Source organism: Rhinolophus sinicus, chromosome 16 (genome assembly GCF_057876585.1).
Source record: "Rhinolophus sinicus isolate RSI-liver-muscle chromosome 16, RSI-T2T, whole genome shotgun sequence".
NCBI lineage: Eukaryota > Metazoa > Chordata > Mammalia > Chiroptera > Rhinolophidae > Rhinolophus > Rhinolophus sinicus.
In genome coordinates this window covers 114,639,299-114,659,928 of record NC_142516.1, presented here as the reverse complement: position 1 = coordinate 114,659,928, position 20,630 = coordinate 114,639,299, and the positions used below count along the sequence as shown (strand labels likewise).

At 34.3% G+C, this 20,630-nt stretch overlaps 1 protein-coding gene across 19 annotated transcripts in view; it reads right to left on the bottom strand.

Moving 5' to 3' along the window:
* Positions 1 to 20,630, bottom strand: part of TENM3 (teneurin transmembrane protein 3) — a 2,441,918-nt gene that overhangs the window by 176,164 nt on the left and 2,245,124 nt on the right. For all 19 annotated transcript variants that reach the window (XM_088793202.1, XM_088793205.1, XM_088793208.1 and 16 more), the window contains one exon: positions 5,067 to 5,304. In XM_088793202.1, the coding sequence (XP_088649328.1) occupies positions 5,067 to 5,304 (238 nt within the window). The remainder of the gene's footprint in view (positions 1 to 5,066; positions 5,305 to 20,630) is intronic.

Here is a 20,630-nt window from a genome sequence, read left to right as displayed (position 1 = left end):
TTTTGGTGGCCAACAGGAACTTTTTCTGTGAAGGAGATGACGAAGGGTTAAATATTTGCTATGAGTTGGCAATAGAAACTAGGAAAGTTCAAGTTGGGACTTACACCTATATTCAACTAATGGCTGCTTTTCCACTGCCTCTCTCACTTGATCTCTATCTTATTATTTCTTTAGGTATAAGATAATATGGGCTTAAAAGCAACTTTACTCTTGGGAATAAAACTTAGTAGGGCAACCATATATCCCTCTTTGCCCGGGACAGTCTCAGTTTATGCCTGTAGTTCCAGTGTAATTATTCTTATTCCTCTTTCATTTGCAAATTGTCCTAATTTGAGATAAATTATATGGTCACCATAGAGCATAGTTATCGAATTAGGACAATAATAGCTTCCTGAATTATCCTCCTCTCACTGAGACAAGAATTTGTAAGCCACAAGTTGAAATGAACCTTAAATATAAACACATCTTAGCAAATCCTTATATATATCATATGTCCCTCTTCCTCTTTGTTCCTATTACTCTTGCACACACATCCCTTTACAGGCCTTTTAAGAAATATCATAAGTTATGAAAGGCAAAATATTTCAAAAGATCAAGGGTCCAATTGATTTTACTATTTACAGGTATGTAATTTTAAATGAGTTTTCAGGGGTTTTGTTCTTGTTTTGCTGTTGCTTGTTTTCAACAAATGCAGACGGTGAGACTCTTAAAGATTAATTAAAAATTTTTTAGCTTGCCCAGGACCAATTTTGAAGTTTGTGTCCCATAACCTTAACTTCTTCATTTTTGCATCGCTTTTCCCTATTCTGTAATATTCTCTTTCCCCATAGGTGCCTTTGAGCGTACTTTTAATCAAATGACATCAGTCAGTCAGTAAACATAAGTCATTATGTTTACGTCCCAGTGATATTTTACTCAATAATTCCAATTATGGAGGCTCTTACTACTACTTAGTATTTTGCTAAAGGTAGTTGGTTATCAGCATATATGTGGAGGTACAATTTTTCAACTGCCAAGTTTTGCCCTGGTACTGTTAATGCCACGATGTGTGGGTTGCTGCCTAGACCTCTAATTGGAAAGGCTGGTTCAGACCTGATACTCGTATGATTGTCTTGCCTTTCTGTAGCACTGTTTAGAGTGAAGATAAAAGACGAGAAAAGACTATCTTAGTTTAGTAAATTACACTTCTGTTTAGGTATTTTATGTTTTTAAAGATGCAGCAATTGATTTCACATTAAAGCAGCCTAGAACATCTCGATAGTTAAATTAAACATGCAATAATAAAAAGGTAATTTAATATGCAATTTCATACATTAATAATTAGCAAAGCATTACCGAACAATAGGTAAAAAGCTATGGGAACATAACTAATGAACTATCAATGCCAAAGTAGACTTCATAATAAAACAAGACTTTAATAAATGTTTTATTAAATGGCTACAAATGAACCATTTTGTTAACATCTAATAGGTAACTACAAGGCTACTTAATTCACATGTATAAATGAGGAACTCCCAGGCAATTAACTTTACAATTGCTGAAGGTCAGCAATCCTCAGTGAGAGTTACTGTACTATACCTTTAAGTGTTGTGCTTTACTGGGTCAAGTCCAAGCTTTTTCTCAGCTGCTCTACAGTCTAGCAGCAGCTATTATTATGCACTGAAGCAGCTGAAGTATAAAATATACAAAGGGGAAACTATAGACTATCCAGTGGCCTAACGGTGAAGTATAGAAAGCATAAGAAACAGTGAGCTCAAAGAAAATAAATTTTAAGGAAAATTCTAAGCAAGTGTTGGTATTATATCTAGGCGCTGATTGTTATATATAGGCTATGATGAGATAATAAAGATATGTTTATAAATTTCAAATGCTTGTTTGGGTCTTGATGTGACTCTAGGAGATCTGAAACTCACTGGAGATGATAGATGAGAACTACTCTATTTACTGAGTAGAAATGTACAGTACACAACAATATTGTCTCCAAGCAGCAACAAATGTTAAATTCATTAGAGAAAGGAAATAAATATTTTTATGGAAGCAAGAAACTGCTGCTGAAAGAAATGCTTTTTAATAAATCAAAATGAAAGCTACACTGAAACAGATAGGACAAGGTAGAAAATCTTTTACGTCTTCTCTATCAATTTACATAAACCATAAGTCTACAAATTACTGAGGTTTTCATGGATATTTAGATACCAATTTGTAACCAACTTCTATCAATATATATGCTGAAAGGAAAAAAGGGGAGGAGACAGAGAAAGAATAGAGATTCTTATCGAAATTCATAACTGAATTTCACACTTTAAAGCTTATATCCTTTAAAGGACAGTTTCAAAAAAGTGAGAATCAATAAAATGAGTATATGTAAAAACAGAAATAATTATAGCTTATATCCTTTAAATGACAGCTTCAGAACAGTGAGAATCAGTAAAATGAGTGTATGTATAAATAGAAATAACTGTCGAAGATGAAACTATACACTAGATTAAAAACTCGTTAAAGGCAGACAAAAGTCTAGATAAAGTTGTTAATATAGCTAAACTGAGCCTGAGAATCATACTCAATAGGGAACCTTAACTAAAAAAGGAAAAATCAATGATAAATAAGACTGGTTCTTCACCTCAAGAGTTCCAACCAAGTGAGACTATTAAAGAAACCACAGAAGCACTGTATCAGTGTGGTGTGCGATTTTCACATCACTGCTTAGGTTGATTCACCGAGCACCTGCAAGGTGAAATGCCATGTCTTCTGATTAGCAGTCTTATAATATGTGAACATTGAAAAATGAGAAAATAACAAAACTGTACCACAGATTGAAATTTAAAAAAATTTTTAAACACGATATACAGTTTTTTAGATGCATTATTCCTTATATCTATATGAGATAATATCAACTGGTAGATTTTCTTCCTATGTCAACTCATAAAACTCTAAAATGTAATTCCATTGATAGTTCAACAACAGTATTGCTTTGAAATGGAATTTCGAATGGTATTGCTTGGATAGCACCCTGAGAGTGATTTCTTACATGGTCTGAATATAGAGAAATCAGCTACAATTTCACATACTGCTACAATGGGTTATTCTCTAAATAGCTACTTTCTTTCCTAATTTCCCACCAACCAAAATTCTTCAGTGCAATATGAGGAATAACAAGAACACATTTTATCTTTCATCAAAATTATTCCAAATCTCTACACTAGAAGACACGGCTTCAAGGAATAACAGCAATTCTCCTTGCAATTGACACTCACAGTTTTTGAGGCTTGGTGCTATATACAACTTCCCTAAAATTAAACACATTCTGGATGACTTAACTTGACATATTTCATAAATATTTGTCAAAACAATTATTGTCAACTACAATGCAATTATCCATATTCAATTTGATGACTCAACTATAAAATTACTTTTTTTCCTAACACATTTTTTCCAAATGACAATAGTGAATCTGTGTTGATTAGTTGTTCAGTGTGTGCTAATTAATTATACTGGATAAATTTAGCTCTGTGCTAAAAACCATAGAGGGAAAATCTGTATAAAAGATGCCGTCTTACGTGAAGAAATTTACTGTTTGCCTACTTTTCCTGTATTTCCTTTTTCTAATTTCTCTCAGAAGGGTGCTCAGTAATACAAAATAAATGATAAAACTCAATTACTTTTGGCCGATACTACAGATAAAAAGACAAGAGTACTTTGGAACCTTGTTTTTAGGTAAAGAGTAAAAGAAAAGACAGAAAGATTTTTACTGTTGACAACTAACTATGAGGACCTCCTGCTAGCTCATCCTCAGGGCAAACTGGGTTTAGGTCATGCATTTAATGGCCAAAAAATAAATAGCAATTTATTCATTGTGAGACCTGTTTCTTCATCCAGAAGCTAGTTTACATGTTGACATTGGCCGGGGGGTCTACAGGACAGGGCATTTTAGGGGACATTCTCCAAGGAGTCCAGAGCCCTCATTTTTTGACTTTTATGTGGTGACGATTCTTCTCCTCTGAGCCTAACGGAAGCGTAAGCTCAGGGTAGAAATAATTACTAATAAGTATGGTAGGGGAACATTGCTGCAAAGGGGCCGAGAAGAGAGCAGTGAGATAGGACACTACACTCTTTGCTTGTGTAACACATGATATAAAGGAGACACTAATTGTTGAGGTCTGTCCAAAGAAAGAAGATAAAACTTTTTGTACCCGGAGATATTTAATAATGAAATGGATTAGCTTACAACAGCTCTTACTGATCTATACTTTTGTATGAACAGGTTGTCACCTGTGGGCCAACCTGCTCTAGAGTCCTATTTTAAGAAGCTCAGGGAAACACCAGTATGTGTATAGCGAAAGCGCATTAAGCTGGTGAAGCCTCCTGAAGACTGAGAGAAGCCACCATATAGAAATGGGAGAAAATTATTTTGAATAGTTATAGATTACTAGTTACATGGTTACAACCAGAGGATGGAAGTTTCAGAAAGGGAGATTTCAGTTCATCATAAGGAAGATTCCTAACAGAATTATCTAAGAATGAGTGGAATGAATGCTGATAAGGAACTAAATTCTTTTTCCTTACAGGAAAGAATGCCTGAACGGAACTTCAGAGAGTAGGTCCATCCCCCTCATCTTGTAAGAAACTGAAATATGCTTAACGAACGGTCACCGGACTTGTGCTAAAGTATCATCCCTGGGAGTCCACTATGATTTTATAATGGCACAGTGCTGTCTGTGGCAGTTGGGTATTTAGCACCAAGTATATGCTAGACATGTTCATAGAATGGTGGGACTGAGAATCATGTTTTACACCTCTATCCTTTCTCTACATGTCTAAGAAAAAGAATAGCAGTAAGGGAAAGTTCATTGGTCTAGCAATCAAAGAATTACCAGTAACCTGGAATTGTTCTTTGACAAGACAAAACACAGAATATATAAGTGTGATAAATTTCTCTTAGTAGGAAAAGTGTTGGACTAGCTTATCTTTAAATTTTATTGACTACTGTAGGGTATGCATTCTCTGTGCAGGTACGTTGTGTGATCCTAATAAAGAAGGGATCTGAAAGTCTCACATCTAGGAGTTACCTGCTTTCCAGTGGTACATTACTGCCAAGGACCCAGCTGTCCTGCAGCTGGACGGACTCGGGTGTGGTTTGCAGCTCGGCGGGCAAAGCAGCCGGCGGGGCCGGACTCTGGTTCCTTCTATTCGTCAGGGAGTTTCTATTGAGAGAAGTGATGGATGGATGATGCTGTGCAGAGTGCTGCTTATGGGAAGGTGGCAAAGGCTGCAGGGTGGACTGGCCTTGGTTGTTTGCAGGTTGCTCTGAAAAAAGACAAAGAAAACTCATTATATATTTATGGATGTGTACATACATACCTATACATACTACCAATTTCATGGAGATCTGCTGTAGGTGAATTAGAATTAAAAAATGCATATAAATCCATAATCTAATAAATTTGCATATTATTCTATTAAGCGGGTGTTCAGTGACATTCTCTAAGAGCAAGTTTACCCTTGATACACAAAGTTCTAATTAATATACAACAGATGGTAAAATTGCTTTTGGTTTTAATTTGTTTCAGATTTTTTTTTTTCATCTGGTTTTATTAACACCTACAGAAAACAGTGTTTGACAGCTCCCCTAACGTGCCTGTAGATTTCAGCTTTTTTTGACAAACCAACCCTGAAATTAAATGGGTAATTTCAGTAGAACAGAAAGGTTTTTGAAATGCATATAATCCCTATAATTATTTAATGGAATTTTTGTAAGCTTTATTTAACTGCAATAAATTATTACAAGCTAGTTGCTAAACAGCAGTAGACTACTCTATTTAGTGCATTCCAAATAAGGCAGATCTGCACTGTGATCTACTAATAGACGCTAAGTATTCTTTAGCAGAAGGTCACTCTGTGAAGCAGATGTTGTTTCATGGATATTTAACAGACTGAATCACATCTGATTACAACGTCAGAAGACTCATATACTTAATGACCGTTACATCCATTACAACACACACAGAACAGATTTTCCAATTTCACAGTATGAAGTAGAACTACATTTTGGAGTAAGTCATAGGTGACCAGCGCGACTCATGCCACTATGTCAGCCGTCCAAAAATTCTGTTTTAAACCAGACTCATAAAGGATCCAGCAACTTCAAATTATAAACACAGTGCTAGATGGTAACCATGAAAAAAAATTCCGTAAAGCTAAGAAGTCACAAGGTAAAGTTCACAAATTATTGTAATATCGCAGACCTACTTTTCAATCTCTACTTTTACCTAGTTTTGGACATACTACAATTCACAAATACTACATTTTAGCAAACAGATGACTCCTTAAGTCAATGCCAAACTTATTATGGTTCCATACACAAAATACGTCAATTTTGACTAACCGTAGTTCAAAGTGCAATATAATTTTAAAGTGATGTATTAAATCATGCTATTAATGTAAATGAACCTATTAAAAGAGACTAGGAAACACAGGGACTATCTTTCATCTACAATGTGAACTCCAGCAGTGATTGTTAAGCCAAATAATACAGTCTAACCTTGTAATTCTAGTTACATGAAATGAATACAGGATATGTAACAGTTAGAATACATATTATCAAATCTCTTTACAGAGTACAACAATTAACTTCTCCCATAGCATATAATATCAGTAATTACTGCATGTTTCTAGTGGTCTCTAATTATCCATATCATATCATTTAACAACTGATAATTTCTTACTCTTGCAATGAGGGACAGAGCTAGCACCTAAATATATGAAATATAAGCTGTTTCCTTGCACAGTCCTTATTCTTGAAGATCCCCATGTTGGAAAATACAGAAATCTTGCTCTGTCCATTGCTTTGGTGCTCATGAATGTGATGTGTCTAAATCTCAGTTAAATTGAAATTAGCTTTTGAGGGGATGGCAGGGTTAACACAGCACACAGTTTTAATGGGGCAAGAAAAAATGCAACTAACAGTTTAAAATTCAGGGGAGGTTTATGCTTCAGGTACATAAAGTCATTATTTAGCTTTGTTCTCCCCACCATCAGTGCATATGATTAGAATCTCTATGGGTATCTTCAAGGAACATTTTAAGAAGATGCTTATAGGACCATATAATAAGCTACAGTTATGAGGGCCTAGACTAGATTGGTGTTGATGGAATAGAAATAAAGAGAGAAACATTTCAAAGGGAAAAGTATTAAGATTGTGCCTGAGAAAAAAGTAGAGGCATGGGTCAGATGACTCTGTTTTTAAGCACGGCACCGGGAAAGAGTGGTATTGTATTATATATGTCACATAGAATAATTATACATTAGATACTATACTAGGTCGAGGAAAGTACTGTAAGACAGAAGTCAGAACACCAAATTTAATTCCTAACTCTGGCAGACATCACGACAGTGAGCCTCAGTTTTCTCATCTGTAATATGGAAATATAATTGCCCCATCTACGTAGATATTAGTGCAATCTAAGGATTTGATGAAATGCACTCATTCATTAATTTATTCATGCACTTAAGTGTTTCATCCCACAAACATTTATCAAACCTCTAGATTCCAAGGGTATGCTATCAGTAGGTGAAAGCACTATGTAAATCGTAAAATGTTATGGATATTAAGATTGCGACTGAAAATTATATGATTTTAAGATCTATTATCATCACACATTGCAATATGTTAAATTTAAGATTTTTAATCTTAAAACAAATCAAACATAAACAGTGGGAAGACGCTTCCATTTAAGGTTCCAAAAATAAGTAGTGCTGCTGTGGCTTTCTCTAGGTTCACTCATCCATTCAGCAAGCATTTATTGAGAATTCACAATGTACAAGGCCTCATGCAAAGATCCATGCTCTTTCCAGCTGTCTGCCCAGGATATTTCAGTATAGTGTGTTCTGTCTGCTGGACCTCATTTGATTTGACTATGTAATCAGGAGATCTACCAATAGGACAAATCCAGATAATAAAAGCTAAGGCCAATCTAAAAGTTGATGGAACAAATAAATATGATGGAACAGAGTCTGAGTGAGATGAGTTGGATGGCCAGAAATTTAAATTCTGCAGTAGATCACAAACAGAAGCGAAATCTGAGGATTCAGCAAGCGGTCAAGAAAATGCTAGCTCTAGAAAATTTGGCTTATAGGATATAAGAGTAGTTAGAATACGTATTTATCTATATCAACTTATTCAAGATAGAATAAGTTTACAAGGATAACTAGATAAGATGAAAAATAATCAGAAAGGAAGCTAGAGTAACAGAAAAACTGAAAGTGGGAAAGGTAAGATAAAGCCAGATATGACATTAGTGGACAAAATGCCCGCTGCATCATTGTATATATATTTTAAAGTAGGATGCAAATCTGGTTCTAAATTATCTCATTGTCAACAAAAAGAGAAAACATGATCAGTTACATGATTTGGAGGCTTTTCAAGATCAAAAAGTTTGCTTAGAAAAGTGTAACTATTACAGTACTGAGAACACAGAGAAGATTCTCTTTGAAGTCCCTATAGGAAGCACAACTGAATATCCAGTGAAAGTTTCATGACTAAGGTTCATGAAACAGCGAACAGGGTCTAGACTTGGAGACAAGCACTTAGAATCTAACACAGGTGGACAGATCCACACAACAGCCACCAACACATCAACCGGAACATTTGCTTTACGCTAATCCATGGAATAAGGCTTTGCACAGACTTGAGAAAAAGTTTTGGACATAATGACTCTGAGATATAGATGGGACAATCAGACTTCACAGAGTCACGAGGTTTAATGCTCCTGAAACACAGCTCTGAACATGTTATTTTATTCCTTGAAACTTCCAAATGGCTTCCCAGTGCCTATAAAACACACAATGAACTCTAAAGGTGAATGTTATACTTGTTCAAAGATAGCCCCCCAAATATTTTTGCAAAAGTTTCCCCATGAATCCTCTTCATGCATCTTTGTGCCAGTCAAGCTTGTACCCACTATATCCCTCTCACCTTTCCACTTATGCATAGTAGCTTCTATCCAGAAAGACACTTTCCTCCATCTTTCTATATCCAAATCCTACAGATTTCAAGTTCTAAAAAAGACACACTTCTGTTTTCATCAAGTAGAAATTACTGTGCTTCCCTGAAAATAAGACTTAGCCAGACAATCAGCTCTAATGCGTCTTTGGGAGCAAAAATTAATATAAGACCCAGTCTTACAGTAAAATAAGACTGGTGTATCATATCATATCATATCTATCATATTATATCATATCATATCACTAGTATAGTAAAATAAGACCAGGTCTTAATTTTTGCTTCAAAAGATGCATTAGAGCTGATGTTCTGGCTAGGTCTTATTTTCGGGGAAACACGGTAAGCCTTGTACTTCAAAGACTCTTGGAAATATGCTGATTGATTGGTGACATTTATGCAATAACTGCACCTCTCATCAGGCAGGGTACCATGACACTCACGCCAGAAATTGTTTTTTGGGAATATTTCATTGGAATCATGGCAGATGTTCCAATATTTAAAATCTGCCTTTGAAGATGTACAAGTAATGGAAAGATTATATAACATATATACAATACATAAAATATAATTATATAAGATATGAGATAATATATGAAATATATATTGTAGTTTACTAAATACAGTATGTTTTTCTTATATTTTAAAGCTTATGATTATAAATGCTCAAAACTAGATATTTTGGAGAAGGTATAGGTTATTTTGTCAAAATATCCTTCCCTATCTTTAAAAAAAATTGGGGGCACTACTTTTACTGGAAATTATATATTATATTTAACCAGCCTCTTTACTCAGGTCACTGCCTTTTTTCAAGTTTCTACTGCTCATATAACTTTCATGACAGCCTAACTGTTGCTGGTTTTGGTTTCATAAATTGAACTGAAATTATAGCAGATATTTTTAAAAACTCACATTTTATTATTACATATTAGATGGATAAGACTGGTCATTTTACTCAGCCCTTTACTATCACACAATGTAGCTCTTCACCAGTGTCACTGACAGCTGTCACCTTACACCTCTCAGCATGGGGTAGTAACTTGGAGGATGGTACAGACTGAATAAGGTGTGCTGACCATTAGATCACGCAAGTGCTAGGAGCCACAGAAGCTACCTGACAGTGGGGTAGATTTCAGTTCAAGCAACTTATAAAACCCCAATTCCAAGAAAACGTAGGGCATATTAACTAACTCTGCAGCAAGGAAGAAAAGAAACTTTTAAAAACTTTTCCTGGATAGCGACTCTCTGCTGTTATGAATCAGCGAGGTGAAAGGTGCCACAGAGACAAATGACAGTAAAATGGGGGTATTTGTGTCTCATGGGATATTTTCCTGAATGAGTTAGACAACTCTCTGAGCTTCATTTATTTTATTGTGCTTATTTAAAGGACCTAAAAGATACAGTGCTTGACATACAGTAAGTGCTAAATGGTAACTTATTAATGGTTAGGAAAGAAACAACTCCCTTCAGGGCAGAACATCATGAGGAAAAACAAAGTAATTGAAGAGCCATGTCAGCAACTAATACCATTATCACAAGAAGTAAGAGCACACAATCAAATATGTCTGAAGAGAAAATGTTTTTCCTTTAACAGGTAAGAAAACAAGAATCAGAAATGTCATAGGAATCTAAAACAAACGAATGTCGTGCCATTCCCCACAGAAAAGGGAATTTGCTCTCATAGTTGTGAGGTTAGTCTGAGTTTCTTTTCCCCCCTTTAGTATGACCACTGAATAATTTCAAGAATTAGAAAAAAAAAAAAAAAAAAAAAAAGAACACCTGGTTTTTGAACATATCTGGGCCTATTTGCTGGTTTGAATTTTTAAAATTAAAAGCCTAGACTACTGATAGCTTCCAGAACGCTCCGTGCTATCAGCTCCGGCCCCCGTCTGGTTCACAGCCCTGGGCTGCGGTCTTCCGGGAGCAGAGTGGAAATGGACTTTCAAACAGGAAAGCTGGGAGAGAAAATAATCCCTGCTGGGAGATGAAAATACCTTTGTGAGAGTGTATGTCTGCATTTGTCTGCGTGGGCCTCTGTTCACCAGGGAGAAACTGACAGGTGAGCGTGAGATGAGAGGTGAGGAGGAGAATGGGGCTGGCAACTGCTTTGAGCAAGGTGTCCCAAGGCTACTCCAACTGCTTTGTCCCACCCACTTCCTTCACTATTCTGTCCTACTCTTCCTTCCCTAGATCTCAGTTGTGGGCTGGCTACAAATGTCCCCAGGGAAGAAGTACTCTAATTTAGCAGGCAGACAGAAGGTAGAGGCTGATACCTGTGCTGCTTTAAAACAATGGTTTGCAGTTTGAGTCAAGTCTGCTAACAAAAGACAAATGGGGGAGGGGGTGATGGAGAGAGGCAGTTGGAGGGAGGGTAAGAAGGGGAGAGGAAAGGGGGTGGTGGAGAGAGAAACACAAAAGAACAAAACCGCTTTTTAACTTGACCAAACTGAGAAGCTGTTACACAAAACACCTATTAGGCATTCATCTGCCTATGGCTTGCTTACTGTTGGATGCTAACAGCAGCAAGTTGAATAAACGAATAAATTCAGGTTCCTGCCCTCTAAGAGTCTGCAATATGATACTAGACCATGTAGGACTAGACAAACATTTAGGAGCCAAGGCCATTTACTGGTGATTAGCAAAGGTGGGTTAAAGCCTTTGTTGCTGCGTCATAAAATAGATTCATTCTCACTTCCTTCCTGGCTATATCTTTACCTAGTCTTACCTGTCTCAAACAAAATGTAAGTTTTTTTTTTTTTTTCCAAAACTTAAAAAAAAAAAATCTTTCTTAAAACAGGTCACCAAAACAAAACATATACAACTCTTTTTGTTGTATATTTTAATATTAGTTCTAACTATAGTGACCAGAGTTTGGAGTGAATGTTCCCAGTGTACAAGGATGAAATCATTGTTAGCTTTTGATTTTGAAAATCACAATCTAATTCTTGGACTTAGCTTAATCTTTTGTTCCATTATCAACTAACTTAATAACCTTACTAAGGAAACTGCTTTCAAGGGAAACCGCTTTCCCTTGATTTTCTAATGGTAAATTTAGGTAACAACACCTCCATCTGGCTACCTTTCAGGAGCTATTAGGAAAGATACATAATACATTCAAAACTGTTTATGACATTGAAAATAGTAAATTATTTATAAAAGTGTCTCTTTTGCCCAGAAAAATCATATATATACAGTAGACATTTAGTTGTCATTAATTCCCTATGAAGAAAAAAATTAAGCAGTGAGAATTTTCCTTATAAATGGGGAAATGAGTTAAGGAAAGATGTGATTTTCATAAGACCATAATAACTCAGTGGAGCTCATATTAGAAGAAAAAAAATTTAGATATTCAGGATGCTTTCTCCTCCTCTCCTTCCCTACCTGACCTCTCAAATACAGTATTAATGAGGTAACCACGTAAAATGGTATAATGGAAATTGGAAAAGAAAGACTTCACCTCATTCAGAAAATCACGTTCACACAAACTTACTCCTCTGGTTCATTATTTTATCTAGTGATTGTCACACAAGCCAAGTATTTGAAAGCACATATATCTACAAGCCTTTGGTTAAAATATGGCGCTGTGTAAAAACTTAACACCACAAATTAGCTGTCACTTAAACATTTCAAACAGTACATGCAAATGAAATGAAAATTTCAAAAATGTGCTTTAAAAACCATAAGATCCTATATAAGTAAACAATATTGTTCTTATCACCTTCACCATCAGACAACCGATCCTACGGCTATTTATATAAAGACATTTGGGTATGAAAAACCTTGAGATAAATAAGGTGTAAAAGGAAGATTTGTACCGATCAGAGGGTAGTATTTAAGTGAGCACAGATGAATTGATTTATTGTACTTATTGAGTTAATGAGAATTTGGTTTAGTTTCTTTAGGGTCATTCTTTGAAATGAGGATTAGAAGAAATCATCAAAGTATGAATCTTTAAATCTTTGCATTCTCTTTTTTCTTTGAGAGCCCACTGTACTCTATATTTCAAGCAATGTGGCAACCTAGATAACCTGTCAACGCCACTGCTATAAAATACCCAGAGTCGCTGGGTGAAATATAATACATACCTTTTGGATTAATTCATTTAGTGTATCTATTGAGTGTCTAATTTTTGCCCTCCTCTGTTCCAGGCATTGAGAATACAGCAGTGAACAAAACAGCCAACAATTGCAGTGCACCACTGGAACTTATAGTTTAGGGTACTATAACTGAACTGGGAAGAAAGGATGGGCCAGTAATAGAGGGGAGAGAAAAAATGTTGAGAGCATCAGAGCTGACAAGATCTGCCAGTCTCTGTAACTATTTTAATACACACGGAAGAATTAAGAGAGAATGCCTCAATTGTTACTGAGACGTACATAAGGTCTGGCTCTTTGAAGTGCTATACCCTCAGTGTAAGAGTAGACTTAAAAAAAAATTTCCTCATTGCAAATGGAACAATAAGGAATGTTACTGTGTTGTCGTAAGCTCTGGATGGAGAACAAAACGACTCCTGCAAATTTAACCACTGGCCTGGGCTTCTCTGGAGAGTATGAGGTTGAAACTTATACTATCAACAGAGTTCTGGAAGACCAGGCCAAGAAATTAATATAAAAAGTGGTCCTGCGGCACCTGGCAGAAACAAATGCAAAACTTCTTTAAAAGAATATGCTTTCAACCAAGTCAAATAGAATTTCCACAGATAAAACTCTGTTTTCAATAAATTTACAGTATAAAATTACAAAGTTTAAGAGGAAACAATCCACAGTGAGCCAAATGCTACACACAAAATAAATAGCAGGGATTTTTATCTTCCCCCAAACTTCAGATGATCAGATAAAACTATAGTAAGTTTAGAACGATTAAGTACTTAAGAAAATTAAAAACATAATAAGACATTATGAAAAAATAAATGGCAGTTTTAAAAAAGAAAAACGTGTGCAAATATGAAAAATGCAGCCACCAAAGTTAGAAACTTATTGGATGATTTAAACAGTGTATTAGACACAACAGTACAGAGTACTAGTGAATTGGAAAAGAAATCTGGGAAAATCATTCAGGTGGCATCAGAAAAATTAAGCATGCTTACATATGAAGGAGTCAAGACAAGAGAGAGAGAATGGGAAAGCTTACTATAGCCCCAATAAGAGTTCCAGAAGGCAAGAATAGCATTTTCTTTAGAGCTATTTAAACAGCTTTCTCCAAAGGTCCTAATACCACACTTATGGCTATGAAATGAAATGATATAGAATATAAACTTACTCATCTCTTTCTCATTTTGTATAAATTATCGCTGCTTTTCTTTTTTTGTTATTGGATGACAGTTTTTTTTTTTTTTTTTAACTTGTTTTATTTAAAAGGAAATTTCTTTAGAATGGCAATAACCTCTCTCTGAAGATATTCTGGCTTCTATGGCTGCTGCTCAAAAGTGTGTAATCTATACTGTCAAGTACCCTAACTTATTTTAGTAGGTAGAAAGAAATGTAATTGGCTATCTTTTGCTTATTAAAATAGCTCACCTTTCAATGTGCTTAACGCTATTAATGCCACAAATTACTTTCTATTGACGCTCTTAGTTTTGCATAATTATTTCTTACAGAGACATACATAAAACTTACCTATTATACATGAATAAAAATACCTTTAAAATGTTTCAGTGTATTTTTCAGAATATTCTACCCATTAAAAATATTTTTACCTGAGTAAGCAAAAGGGAAGAAGCTATCTCAATCTTGACAATAAAATTGTTGGCAATCAATAAACACTTTTCTCTCCTCTCACATTACCTAATGAGCATTTGATTTTTGCACAATTTTTATTAATTTTAAATAGATATATGATATGATTTAAATGAAACACCTATTTGAATATAGATAAGGACAGGCAAAAGGCAACTGAAAACTCTTACAATGTGACAATTGCCTTATAAAGAATAAGAAAAGCAAACAATATTCCAAATAATAATTTCCAAATTTTTCATATTCTTTATCAGAAAGTAAATGTCTGGTATAGAATACAGAACCAGGAAAGGAAACAGAAGACAGGATTGAGCATTTGCTTTGATTAACTAAACATAATCACATATAAATCAATTAACTTTTGGGTCTTGGTTTTTCTGCTCTGTAAAAAAAAGTGGTTGGGGTTGGGGTGTAGGGTACAGTCATGCAATGAATTTAAAGATTTTAGCTTTAAAATTCTCTTGATTTCTTGTTATACATAATATTTTCTTGAAACATATTATCTGTGCTATAAATATTAAAAATTTAAGGTGATTTTAAAAACTCATCATATTATCGGAAGTTATACATATAAAACATTTAAGGGATAAAGAGTAAAAAAAAACCCACTTTATTTTAAATGTAAATATTATGAAAACTCCACCATATTAATTCATGCCATAAATATCCTACCATACTATCTTGTTATAACTATTAAAAATATTTTATTTTTAAAATAAACCATGCTATATTATATTGTAGACAGTAAAATCTTAAGGTACATATAGTGAAAATCATTTTATATCAAATTTAAATTTACTTCCAATTTCAATATTAAAATTGCTTATGAAACTAAGTGTGTAAAAAGATAAGATGCAACTTTTAAATTTGAAATAAAATTAACCTGTTTTTAAAAAAGTTTTGATGACAATTATGATACATTTTAAAAATTACAATTAATTAATTTTAGGAAAAGAGATTTTGCCTACTTTCCCTGAACCTTTTTCTAATTCTTAAATATTTCAGCAACTATAGAAGAAATAAATGATCTGAGAACACACAAAAATTACCCAGCAACCCTGCTGATGTTGTTTCCTCCCAAAATATAAACTTTGCCATTGATTTTTTTCCCCCTAACATATAATTTGATACCATATTTGTCTGTAAATGTCGTACATTTAAATATAATCAGATTTTTAAAAGTTTCCTTCCAATTATATTATGGCCTCTTGCAGAGATGTGTGTTGTCACAAACATGAAATATTATGTAGATGCAACAGACTTCAATGGAACCCATGCATCCTTTCCACTCTTGCCATGTGCAGTGAGGGTGATCTGTTAAGTGGAAACCATGTAATGATGCTCTTGGATTAAAAGGGAAATAGGGTCGTAGTTGAAGCTGACAAACGCATACTGCTGAATTCCCTTCTCTATCATTAGTAATTTTGGGGTAAGTGTTTCTGTGTGTATAACTCTAAAAGCCTCTTCCAAATATGTGTGTGTGTGTGTGTGTGTGTGTGTGTGTGTATAAACACACACACACACATATACATATTGCTGCTTTATGACTTATCACCAATAGAAAGCAGGATGGTACAGTGAAAATAATACTAAATATGGGAGATATTATGAAAACTAGTATCAAAATGAGATCCCGTATATGAAATGTTCTGTAAACTGCAAAGTACTATAGAAATGTGAGGTACTATTATTGTTTGGGGGATTAATGATCTGAATCTTCTGAGGCTTTGTTGTGCCTTTTAAAATAGTAGTAAGCATGATTTGTTGAGGCTAGAAACCTGCCACTTTCTTTTGGATGCCAATTACCACTAGAAACCTTTCTCTCAATACAGAGGTTCAAAAAGAAATAGGTAACTAAGATACTCTTTCGCAGATCTTCTGATCTTTTATTTCATGAGTCTACAAATATTTTAGTGCCAGTTTATTAAAATTTCCCATAAAAGAGATAAAGGAGCACTAGATTTACAGTGGAGAAGATTAAAGAAGACCTCGTGAATTAGTCTGCATGTGCTGCCATAACAAAACACTCCAGACTGGGTGACTTTGGCAACAGACATGCATTTTCTCACAGTTCTGATAGCTAGAATTCCAAGATCAAGGTCCCACAGAGTCCGTTTCTGGTGAGGGCTCTCTTACTGGTTTGTAGACAGCTGCCTTCTCCCTGTGTCCTCACATCGTGCAGAGAGAGAGCAAGGGAGTTCTTTGGTGCCTTATCTAATAAGAACTAATTCTATCAAATCAAGGCCTTACTCTTAGGATCTCATTAAAACTTAATTATGTCTTTAGAGGTTTCATTTCCAGACATAGTCACACAGGGAGTTAGGGCTTCAACAGATGAATTTTAGGGGAAACAAAGATTCAGTCCACAACACCTGCGTTTAAACTCTCTGAAATTTAATAACTGTGTAACTTTCAGCAAATCAACTTCATATTCTAAATTCTCCAATTCTTCATCTGTAAAATGGGGATAATAATCACTCCTCTACATAAGTGTTGTGAGGATTAAAAGAGATAATGTATATTAAAGTGTTTTTATAAATTGTGAAGTGCTACATTAACGTAAGGCCTTATTTTCCAGACTTTTCCCATTTATTCAAATAAAGCATTAAAATTAATTACCATATAGTTTTTTTTAGGGCCAAAGACATTTATGTGTGAGTACACCCACAAAATAATTTCTTTCTATGGGAGGTCTTTAAAAACATACTATATTAATTTCTAAATTTATAAAGGTAAATATACAGTTAATTCTCAAAAATATCTCTTAATATCATTTAGAGTGCTTACTTAGGATAATATATTACTAGCACAAAAGACGGAAAGAATGTACATTAGTATAGAAATAATTCCCTGTGCATGTAGGGTGGCTGGCTAAAATTTGCTTCAGTCCTGTACACTGAACTCACACTTTTTAGGTATTGAATTTGTACCTCTGCATTTAAAGCAACACACTAGAAAATGATGCTCCCACCGAAACACATGAAAATGTAAAGATGAATGAAACAACTTTATGTTTTATGGCATTTACTTTGAAAATCTGATTAAGATAGATGTCTTTAGCGCATAATTCTTCAATGTCACGTTGTCATAGTTCCCATCAGCAAGATGTTTTAAAGGCTTTCGATTAATATTGCATGCCAGAACTGAAATTACATCCTTTGTCGTTTAGTTCTTAATGGTGCAAGTGATATCTATCAAGTAGTGTTTTATGAAGCGTGTGTGATTTTTATTGCAGGCTGTTTTCACAAATCTTTTTCAGGTTTCAGAAAGACTGCTCAGGGTTTACAATAAATATGCCCTTCCGTTGCAAATCATGATGATTCTTAGAACTAAGGTGAAACTTATATTATTAGAATTTACTTATCAAAAAAAAAATTTTCTACTTGAATCTGTTGCACTCTCATTTGCACAGTCTTAATACATTTGCCTTTACCCAAATATTTTAGTAAATTACTTTATTATATATATAATCAAACTATGTGCCAAATACACAGAGCTCACAAAACCTTCATCAGTTACCATGTGTATTATCTTCCTAGTAAGAAAAATATGCTGTATATGGATATAGTATACCCTAACTATTGAATGTTGACTGGGTTTGTGCTGCAAAAATATATGACTTATTTTAAAAATATAATTACTAATTTATGCATATTTTAAGAGGAATCTAGTATCCTGACATTAATTTCAAAATTTCTGAATCTCAAACACAAATATAAATCATTTTCATTTATTAATCACCCAGAATCATAATAGTCTTACTTATATATAAATTAAGAGGATAAAAGCGAAAAAAAGAAAATTCTTATGTCTGATATTTTTTCTTTGCTTTGAACATAAATCAACTTATTCAGGTCCTGGCTCTATCACTAATGTATTCTACTCTTTCAGTTTTGGTTCCCTTTATCTGTAAAATTAGGCGATAGATTATGAGTTCTACAGTCTTTTTTCAGTTTAAAGAGAAAAATCCATTAATTCTGTAGAGTTTTTTAAGAGAGAGAGTGTGTGTGTGTGTGTGTGTGTGTGTGTGTACGCACATACACACAGTTTGAAGCTCTGGCTGCTAATTTTGAGTCTCAAATGTTGTTACACTTTATCACTTTTCATTTTATAAAATATAAATCTACCTAAGATAAAACAGCTGATCAAAATCATAAAGGACACAAGCAAGGGTCTTATTCTGGGATGTGTCTCCCTGGGGCTGTATCTCCATAGTTGATGTAAGAGAAAGCTGACTACATCTCTCTTGAGTTAGCTGTGATCTTTAGGGATCTCACAGACATGTGGCTTTTGCCAAGTATATGTCTATTATACCGGAGAATAAAAATATTAACATGAAGATCGACATTCTTATCCAGCGTTGCCCTGCACATTCATCTTGTTTGGATAATTGCACATTTAAAATTAGAGTCTACTTATCTGGTTCTACACATTAGGGAATAATGCACATGGAAAAGGTTTTTCAAATTCTAATTCCCCATGGCAGATCACTGCAATTCTCATTAATTTTATAAGGAAGAGCTTGCCTCTCCTTCAATGTTTACTTGAATTTTTTTCTGCTGTGTGTGGTTCACTGAAGGAATGGCAATAGTTCACTTTAAAAACATTCTCTCCATTAGCTAGAATCGATTTTTTAAAGCATTCCAACACGTCCATATCCAGTCTATAACAATTCCTTTAACCCCTGACACTCAAAAATACTGTGTGCTTAAATATGATGCGCTTCTCTAAAACAAAACAACAAAAAAAGAAAATTAAAGAAAGGAAAAAAAAGGAACTGCTGTACATGTTTTCCTCTTTTTTTTTTTTTGCTAGCTATAAGTAAATACCAAGTAATTCCACAAAGAAGTTACTAAAAATCTAAAAATAAATTACTAAAAGTCTAAGTTCAATATAACTTCGTTGATTCCGAATGTAAAATGGGGAGGGCTGCGTAATAGAGGGAGGAATCCACACAATAAATTTACACTCATTAAAGCTTTCAAAACTCATTATGCTCTGTGCTCAACACACATTATTTTATATACTCTCACAGCCACCTTAAGTTTTCAGTATTTATTCCTATTTCACAAGCAGGGAAAAAAAAGTTCACAGAAATTGAGAACTCTGGCATTGGCCACAGAATATGACTCCAAAACCTTCCATACAAATTTCTATGGAAATAATAATTATTATTTTTGTTAGTTTTGATTCAGGCATGTTGCCAAAAAGAAAATGAAGAGGACATGTTATCTTTAAGACAGTACTACCGAAATTCCATTTTACATTGAAGACAGGCTCGTGTTCTACTGAGTCTGGGGTCAGCGTGGCATTAGTAAAGGCCAGAGTGGAGAGGACAACACAGCAGGAGTAACAGAAGCACTCGATTATAGGGAAACTGTTGCACTTTAGATGGGGAATACAGATGAAAAATAATTTGGATGTTACCTTCCAGTTTTATAAGAGTTTAATATTATTTAATATGTGGGCAGGGTTTTGTTCTCACTTTTTAATTTTCTGAAGCTAGTTCATCTCTTTCGTATGCTAAGAAACAAAAATATATTTTACGTTAAAAAAAATCTCTAAAAATAATAATTTTAAAAAATGCAAGGTCCTAGACATTATTCCTTTTTTTCTTGTTCTTATAATACATCTTAGGGTTAGCAGGTTATTTTACAAACTCACAATAGTTGTCAATGTAAGCATAAAATATTTTCCCTAATGTTCTTAAGGGATTACTATAGTTATCAAACAAACAATACTACAAAGCACAATCCCATAGGCTCATCTTTGATTATCACCAGAAATTTAAAGACAAATATTTGAGACAGCATTATTAAAAGTTAATGGCCTCTGGCTTGGAAAAAACTGTTAACTCTTTAATTTCTTACTTTAATCATATACTGCTCTGTTGATATTTT